The sequence below is a fragment of the Dendroctonus ponderosae genome, unplaced genomic scaffold (assembly GCF_020466585.1).
Source record: "Dendroctonus ponderosae isolate FM_Combo_2020 unplaced genomic scaffold, Dpon_F_20191213v2 Dpon_F_20191213_643, whole genome shotgun sequence".
NCBI lineage: Eukaryota > Metazoa > Arthropoda > Insecta > Coleoptera > Curculionidae > Dendroctonus > Dendroctonus ponderosae.
In genome coordinates this window covers 1-8,941 of record NW_026018861.1, presented here as the reverse complement: position 1 = coordinate 8,941, position 8,941 = coordinate 1, and the positions used below count along the sequence as shown (strand labels likewise).

Here is an 8,941-nt window from a genome sequence, read left to right as displayed (position 1 = left end):
CCCCCATGACCCCCTCCTGGATCTGCCCTTGATTACAGGATCTTCATATTTTCGTGAATTATTCACAAAATAAAGTAAAATGTTAAGTTTAAAAAGCCGTTTTAAACATATGTTTGTATAATATTTTTGTCTTAAAATTGGATTTTTAAATAGACTGTTAACGTCCTGATGATTGGACATTTGATATACTGGCTCACCCCCTATATTAATGAAAGCTCAAAGGCGCTCATTGGTGATAAATTCGAAATCTAAATTGAATAAAAAATGAATAATAATTGTAAATTTCTTCAAACCGAAAACGGAAATTTTAGAAAAACTTTCTGGCCATCTTAAAACTTTTCGTACTTCTTTGTTTTCTTTTTCCAATTCAATCTTGTGTTCTCCAATTAAAAGCACTTTTGAATTAAACTTCCATAGACTCTAATTCCGTGTAAAATAATAGGTACTACGAAAATTACATTGATTAAAATTTATTTTATTTTTTTATTTTCATCAGTTTGTCTCCCTCTTATCTGACGTCAGACAAATCTATGCCACTGAAACGATGCGAAGGTAGCAAACCTAACCAAATAAATCAAGTGTAAAACATTCTAGTTTAGTGTCTTATTTATTTCTTTAATTTTTCTATAATGAACCACACACAGTAATTTGGTAGCTTTTTACGCACATTTTTGTCAATATGCTGCAGAAACCGAAAATTTACACAGTGTTCAAAACGGTGAATTCCATCGTTACCACTTTGTCAGCCCCAAGTTTTTTAAGGCCAGTTTGCGCTGGTTTAATTCAATTGCGGACTAAAAGGGGGTCGTCGAAAGACAATGTTTCTTCGCTTTTTACACCCATACAGATTAAACCAAATCCAGACGATATCAACGTGGGGGCAGAGCTTACAGGGAATTTAAATAAAGCTGATTTGCTGAAAGTTTTAAATAAGTTTTACCAGAACCCAAGCATAAAGCACCTACTTACGGAGAATGGCTTAGACAGTAAGTACCGAGGTTAATAAGGATTAGGGGTTTTAAATCATTAAGGTATTTTACCCAGTCTACCTGCAGCATCAGGCCTATGTAAGCTTTAGAAGGTACTGTTTGGAGGCAAATACCCTGCCTGTTGATCTACATGTAGTCGTCAGCGATATTTTGCAAGGTGCTGGAAACCATACTGATATATTTCCGTACTTTTTACGACATGCCAAGCAGATGTTTCCCCATTTGGAATGTATGGATGATCTAAAGAAAATTTCCGATCTAAGGTAGTTTTCAGGCAAAGTTTTACTCGCTTAAACTGGTCTGGATAGTACATTTCAGTATTCCTTTAACGTAAGATTATTCTGATAAAACTTAGATCTCCAGCTAACTGGTACCCAGAAGCCAGAGCATTGAATAGAAAAATAATCTTCCATGCGGGTCCAACTAATTCAGGGAAAACTTACCATGCTTTGGAAAGGTATATCACTGCCAAATCGGGGGTTTACTGCGGCCCACTTAAATTGCTAGCATCTGAAGTCTTCAATAAGTGCAACGGAAGGGTATGTCTTTGCTGTAACAGTCTAGAAAATGATTTTTACAGTTCTAATTTTTGTTTGCACCTTAAAATAAACTAGACTCGTATCAAATAACCCGAGAAACTGGCGCGTTCATGGTCGCTTTCGCGCCCGTGATTAGGATTTGGACCTATATTTAAATTTGATGGACATAGGAGGGCATAAGAAAGGAACTTTAAGACTAAATAATATTTCAAGTACTAAAACGGGCGTTTTTAACTCCAGTTTGGTGGGCATAAATAACGTTCTTAGAGGCGCATCCACCTTAGTGTCTAGAGAAGTTAGTTGCTTTAGGAGTGTGATCAATCAATTTATTTTTAGTGGTAGTATTTAATTAACTAACTTTACACCTCTGCTTGTAAAACTCTGAAAAATTTAACTATTATTTTAAATTGCTCAAAAGCAGAATTATGTGGATTTTAAGCGTTATTTGTCAATTCAGTAGAACTGAGTACAAAGTTTTGCAATAAAATAATCCAATAATCGTGGATTAGAAGAAATATTGGCAATATTTTTAGTCAAATTTGATCAGTTAACAATCAAAGCAAAATAGAAATACTGAAAAAATGTTGCAGGGAACACCATGTGATCTTGTAACAGGAGAAGAACGAAAATTTGCAGATCCTTTACAAAACCCATCCGCCCATGTGGCTTGTACAGTTGAGATGACTTCAGTTACCAATCCTTGTAAGTCACTTCAGGCAAAAATTGTTAATATTCGGGACTGAATTTTGTCCATTTTAGATGAAGTAGCTGTAATTGATGAAATTCAAATGATCAGAGACCCACAAAGGGGCTGGGCCTGGACGAGAGCCCTTCTAGGGCTGATGGCTGAAGAAGTCCACCTGTGCGGCGAAGCAGGAGCTGTGAACTTAGTTAGTCAACTGTGTCTTACCACGGGCGAAGATATAGAAGTTCGGAATTACAAGCGATTGACTGATCTGAAAATTGAAAATCAGGCTTTAGGTAAGCGAACGGAAAATGATCCATTATTTAGGCAAAGAAGTCATTCCCTCTTGTTTTTTTTGCAGGAAGCTTGGAAAGTGTGAAACCAGGCGATTGTATAGTATGTTTCAGTAAAAACGACATATATTCAGTGTCGCGTAAAATTGAAAATATTGGAAAGGAAGTGGCGGTAATATATGGGGGCTTGCCACCAGGTAAACTTTTTTTTATTTATTATTCTCTCATTTTTTATTCTTGTTATCTTAGGAACTAAGCTGGCACAAGCAGCAAAGTTTAATGATCCAGAAAACAGTTGCAAAATACTGGTTGCTACCGATGCAATCGGAATGGGCCTAAATCTGTAAGTCTACGACAGGGATATTTAGATGAATTCATTTTTATTTTATTTTTATTGCCCAGGAGTATAAGAAGAGTTATTTTTTACTCCCTAATCAAACCAACTATGAATGAGAAGGGCGAGAAAGAAATGGACACGATCTCAGTGTCACAAGCATTGCAAATCGCTGGCCGAGCTGGAAGGTAAAAAACCTATTTTTAACCGTTCATTTCTTTACTATTTATTTCAACTTTTTGAAGGTACGGCACCAAATGGGAACAGGGCTTCGTAACAACGTTTAAAACTGAAGATCTGCCAACTTTAAAGACGTTGATGGCCTCTCAGCCAGAGCCTTTAACACAAGCGGGTCTTCACCCCACTGCAGAACAGATAGAACTTTATGCCTATCATTTGCCTAATTCGACTTTAAGCAATTTGATGGTAAGCGATATGGTTTTGTACTGAAATTGCTTCTTCGATGTAATTTTTTTCCTGAGTCTTTAATATGAAACTTGCTTTCAGGATATATTCGTCAATCTCTGCACCGTGGACAATTCGTTGTATTTTATGTGCAACATCGATGACTTTAAATTTCTAGCCGATATGATTCAACATGTTCCTTTGCCGCTTCGAGCCAGATATGTCTTCTGCTGCTCACCAATCAATAAAAAGATGCCATTTGTGTGTACCATGTTCCTCAAGGTAAGCAATTAGCAGAAAAAATGTCAACGGTAATTTAATTTGGTTTGCGTTGTTAGTTCACTAGACAATTTAGCAAAAATGAACCCATCACCTTCGACTGGTTATGTTCGTCGATTGGTTGGCCTCTGCAACCGCCTCGCACCATCCTCGACCTCGTACATCTAGAGGCTGTTTTCGATGTTCTCGACTTGTACCTTTGGTTAAGGTAAGCCGGGGATTTTGGTTTAGTTAATTGGGAATTCGCAATGTTCATGAATTGCAGTTACCGGTTTGTGGATTTGTTCAACCAGGCGGATTTAGTTAGAGACATGCAAAAAGAGTTAGACCAAATTATACAGCAAGGAGTGGTACAACTGACCAGATTGCTGCAAAATTCCGAAACAGGTATTAGCTCGGGTACATCTAAGGCAGATGAAGAAGTTTTCGATAGCCATAATAAGAAGCAAAATTATTTGCGAAGTAAGCAAACATTTTTTTTGTCGGGGTTTTCAAGCTTTTGAGACCAGATTTATTAGTATGAATTTTATTTGAACTTTTGTTTAGATATCCAGTCGTCGCCTGTTGGCAAAGGGAGGCTTACGCAACGACTATTAGCTCAAGGAATCCTGACACCGGACATGCTAAGTGAGCTCAAAAAGGAATGGAATCGAAAGGAAGAATTAAAAGCCAGTGATAGTGATGAGGATCCTTCACCCCCAAAAACGACCGTTAGGAGAAAGAGGAAAACCACTAAGTAAATATGTATCTAAAAAATAAATCATCGAATATAAAGCCTTTTTCGGGGTGTTTTATCTTCAGAAGTCTAAAAAGTAATTAAACCCTAGTGAATAAGTATTTTAGCAGCCGGTTCTCAGTAGAGTGCAAATAACTTTAATTAAAAATCATACACCAGTCAATTGAAATTTGCTTTACTACTTTATTGCGGCATCAGCATCTACAACAATAACAAGCACAAATAATCAGTTTGGTTTTTTAACATCGTTAAGAGTAACTTTTTTGTACGCCTTTAAAGATGAATTTTAAAATTCACTTGCACTGGACAGGTTATCCCAATTCTAATCGTTTTGGTTGCGACTCAATGAACTCTGCCCTATCATTTACCCCCTTTTTGAAGTGATTGATAGTTAATCGCCAAAAGGCTATTCTGAAGTCGGGACTATAAAAGGCGTAGATAAATGGATTGATAGCTGAGTTAATCCATCCCAGCCATGTCATATAGAGCATGATGAGCCGGTTGACTTCGTTGGGTTGAATGAACGGCGTAAGCAAGTAGTTGATGAAAAATGGAAGCCAACATAGGATGAAACCACCTGGAAAAAGTAAAGTTTATTTAGGCAATTAATTTTCATTGTTCAGTCGTAGGAGACTTACCCATTACGATGCTAAGGGTTTGTGCAGTCTTTGATTCTCTTCGCAACGACGATACTCTCGATGCAGGCTCATAATTTAACATGGTTAATTCTACTTGGGATGGTGATGTTATTGGTTTAGTTGGCAAAGATGATCTAAAATTTTCAATGAACAAATTTTCTAAGTGTAAATTAGCGCGCCTACCTAAAATTGTTGTAGCTCCTAACGGGAGTTAAAGATCTGTGGTCATGGAATGAAAAGCTTGTGTTCGGCTTGAGTAGTCTGGAGGATGATTTCCGAGGCGTGTCAGGTAGTATGCTATTTCTGTAGTTGTTGACCAAACTGGACGAGCGCGCGCTACGGAAAAAACCATTATTTAATTTGTTTTTATTTAAAAATGTTTGTCCAATATACCTTGCAGATCTGTCTTCAGTTTCGGCCGAGATTCTTTCGATATCCGATTCTTCAATGGTAATCCCATTCTGCTTACTTTTCTGCAAAGCCAAGCTGATGTATTACATAGATTATGTTTTACATCGCACTTACCCTAGTGTATGAGCTATTTATGTGACTCAATTGATCGTGTCTCTGGGCAATAACACAGGATATTCTCACGTAGACGTACAGCATCACAATCATGGGAATGAAAAACGAGCCCATTGCAGAGAAGATCACATAGCCAGTGTTTTGGTTATATCTGCAGGTTTTCTGGCCGTGTCTGCCTGATTCGTACCTAAAGAAGAATTTCTTCAACCTAATAAATCGAAAATTACTTTGTTGCTTACCATCCGAACATGGGCGGTGCGGTGATTAATGCAGAACTAACCCATACGATAAGTATCATTACGAAGGCCAAACTTTTCGATCTTCGTTTTTTGGAATAACTGAGAGGTTGGGTGACTGCCAAGTAGCGATCCACACTAATCGCACATAAGCTGAGAATTGAGGCCGTACAAAGAAGGATATCCAACGAGACCCAAAGGTCGCAAAGCACCCATCCCAACTCCCATGCACCTAAGGAGTCCCAAATATCAATATTACTTTACCTCTCCTATTAGAAATGTATTATGATACTAATCCCTGAAACTACGTCGAAATGTCTGCGGAATGGAAGCGATAAATCCAATTAATCCAGACCGAATCATTTATTTTCGACAATAGAGTTGAGTGTGCTTTTCTTAAATAACCTCAGCCTCATATAAGAAGAGAAATGAGAATTCTACCACAGTTTTTATTGCACCAGATTAAAGTGGTCTGGAAATATTTTCATTCAAGAGCAATCAGAAAAATCGAGCCAATTCATGAATAAAGATATCGCCATTGAACTTTTCAGATGTCGTTTAGAAGCGTATTTTCCGAATGTATTCTTGACCGATCAATCTTATGGCTTAATAAAGTAATTCTTTACCTATTCACCAAGTTGACTACACATTTAATTTTTTCCAGGCGACAATTTTGCGTTTTATAACAAGCGACTTACAAGAAATTACTTTATTCCTTTTCAGTGCCAAGATAAATGGGACTGATCATGAATAATTTAACAAAAAGACCTGCTTCCATACCGGGTGTCATCGCAATTGCTTTCCGGGCGTCCGTTTTAGACTATTAAACGGAACGCGGAAGTCTTGACATTATAACTAAAGTTTTTACAACTTCAGCTTTTGCTCCAAAAGAGTTTTAAATGGCGTTATCTTTATAAAGCGTGCTGAATGTGCTTGATACTTTTTCGGGGTTTCTTCTTGTTTGAAAATTCCTCTCACTTTATATTTTTTCCTAAAAGGGTTTCAGTGTTAACTAATAATACAATGGCTTTTTGGGCCTGCATGAATGGCAAATTTGTAATTAGCGAAAATTATTTTAATCGAGTATTTTGCATACATAAAATTTCCTGTGCATTTCAATGTTTAATTGATCAACCGTGAAACGAAGTGAAAACCAATAATTTCCAAATAAATGTATCGAAAATTGAAGTGTAAAGATGTAAAAACAGAAAATAATAATAATTTGAAGCAAGGGAATTTTGTTAAGAAAATTAAAAAATTAAGTAAATATTGGTACTGTGATTTTTTCTGCCAACCTTTTTTTATTCATCGCGTTTAACGCAATCTTTTGAAGGTGCAATTTTTTCCTGGTTGTGCTCTGAATACTTTTACAGGGCGTTTCAAACCTAGATGGAGTTCTAATTGGAAAAATACAGAAAAGTTGTCGAAAAGAAAACTTCGATATTTAAATATGAGGGGTTATAAACGGAATAATCACTAGTTACTGTGTTTTAAAAAGCTTTTTTACTACATATTTAGTATTGATTAAATTTGAGAATTTAGTTACTGACTAAACCAATGAATTAATTCAGTCCACATTTTTTGAATTGTACTTTTTTAAATTTTATTTCGGGTTACTAGTTTAGGCCTTACGGTCAAAACATACCTTTCATAGATTTTCCTCAGATTTTATTAGTTATAGTTTTTTTTTTTTTTTGAAGAAAATTGAACATTTAATATTCTAAAAGGTTCTTTTCCAGAAAACGAGAACTGAATATATTAAACGCTCCCCTATTATATATTTTTTTGGTTCACACACACCGTTTTAACCATCTATATCTTTGCGGAAAATTTAATAGTTTGGGATCTACATAACTCAAGTTTAAGTTTTTAAATAAATCTCGCTTATATAATTTTTCTGATTTTTTGAACGTTAACTCAGTTAAATCGTGCAAATATTTAAGAATATTCAATTAATAAAATTCCATAGACCATTTGGGGTCATTTGTAACTTAAACATTAAAAAATTGTACGCCGCTTGAAAAAAAGATTGTTACTTTAGCATTTCGATAGAGGAACGTTTTTACTATAAAAAGTTCCTTTTGATAAATATCGATTACTGGCGGAGTTTGTATGTAAATCGATCAAATTTGCTGTAGTTTCATACATTATATTAGCGCTTCATCATCAATTAAATAAATTTGAAAAATGCACGATGAAACTTTTCAAAAAGTTACATTTCTAAGCATATAATTTGGTTTTGGATTTTTTTATATGAAAACCTCAAAACATAAAAATGCACCAATCATTGAATATTAGAAACCATTCACTTTGCCTCAATACCTTTGGAATAAATACATATTCCCTCTGCTCATATTACCATATTTACTTTTTGGCAACAGATGGAAGCAAATATCGGTTTTTATTGGCTTATCCTTATCGATCTTACCCATTATAAGGTAAGCAACAGCTGGTGGCATCACAAAAATCCCCACCAGCCAATCGGCAACCGCCAAAGACATGACGAAACAATTTGTGACTGTTCTTAAACGTTTCGTTGTGATCACGGCCGCTATCACTAGAGTGTTTCCTATCACTACTATCACAATCACTATGCTCAACAGGATCACTAGGAATGCCTGTTGATAGCCGAATTTTCCAGGGGCGGCTTCTTGGAACGGAAACAGGGTCATGTTGGAAGCATTGTTTTCCGCGGGCGTGACCACGGTCGTAGTCATAATGAATGATCATTTCTGAAAAGAAAAAAACTAATTATTTTTTTTTATAATCAACAATGTTCCAAATTTATTACTTTATTCATTAAAAACGGCGATGGGACTGAGAGTTTCTCCAGTTCACAATGTTTCATTGGCTTAGGCTGCAGTTATTTATTACTTCAAATATCTGATATAAACCGATTATTTATCGACAAGTTAATCTCCTGCAGGTCTCTGAGAGCAAAGTGACGTAAAAAGCAAGAACGCAATATTTATTGAAACAAAGTTTCAGAAACCTGCTGGAACATCCATAATGTTACCGAAAGTTTCATGGAGTTTGCCATTTGACTTGCAAATGGGTAAATAAATTTACAAAATAGAAACATTACAGAAAGATAAAGTTCTAGATGGAGCTTAAGGCGGATTGAAAGAAATGATGAACTTTAAATGTGATTAGAAAATTAATAAAAATTGTTAATTTTACACGAACGGTGTCTCGGAGATATTGCTGAGGTGCGAAGTTAAACTGAAGTAGAAAATGAAACGTGCGATTTTTCGTGCTTTTAGACCGGCCAGAAACATAATT

General features: G+C 35.8%; 2 protein-coding genes across 3 annotated transcripts; one reads left to right on the top strand and one right to left on the bottom strand.

Moving 5' to 3' along the window:
• Positions 1-555: 555 nt before the first annotated feature.
• Positions 556-4,303, top strand: LOC109539737 (ATP-dependent RNA helicase SUV3 homolog, mitochondrial). 2 transcript variants are annotated; one of them, XM_019907696.2, is made up of 13 exons: positions 556-986; positions 1,045-1,252; positions 1,345-1,528; positions 2,119-2,230; positions 2,288-2,509; positions 2,575-2,703; positions 2,756-2,849; positions 2,909-3,028; positions 3,086-3,266; positions 3,348-3,527; positions 3,584-3,732; positions 3,790-3,911; positions 4,071-4,303. In XM_019907696.2, the coding sequence occupies exons 1-13, from the start codon at positions 680-682 to the stop codon at positions 4,262-4,264; spliced, it is 2,202 nt and encodes a 733-aa protein (XP_019763255.2). In that variant the 5' UTR covers positions 556-679; the 3' UTR covers positions 4,265-4,303. The 2 variants fall into 2 exon arrangements, with proteins under 2 accessions (XP_019763255.2, XP_019763254.2); XM_019907695.2 differs by having other exon boundaries at positions 3,790-3,986.
• Positions 4,304-4,423: 120 nt separating this feature from the next.
• Positions 4,424-8,865, bottom strand: LOC125505040 (5-hydroxytryptamine receptor 1D-like). The gene is made up of 8 exons (XM_048667974.1): positions 8,451-8,865; positions 8,088-8,391; positions 5,663-5,891; positions 5,424-5,610; positions 5,292-5,371; positions 5,082-5,234; positions 4,899-5,032; positions 4,424-4,837 (listed from the first exon to the last, which is right to left on the bottom strand). Exons 2-8 carry the CDS (start codon positions 8,374-8,376, stop codon positions 4,572-4,574), a joined length of 1,338 nt encoding a protein of 445 aa, XP_048523931.1. The 5' UTR covers positions 8,377-8,391; positions 8,451-8,865; the 3' UTR covers positions 4,424-4,571.
• Positions 8,866-8,941: the final 76 nt, after the last annotated feature.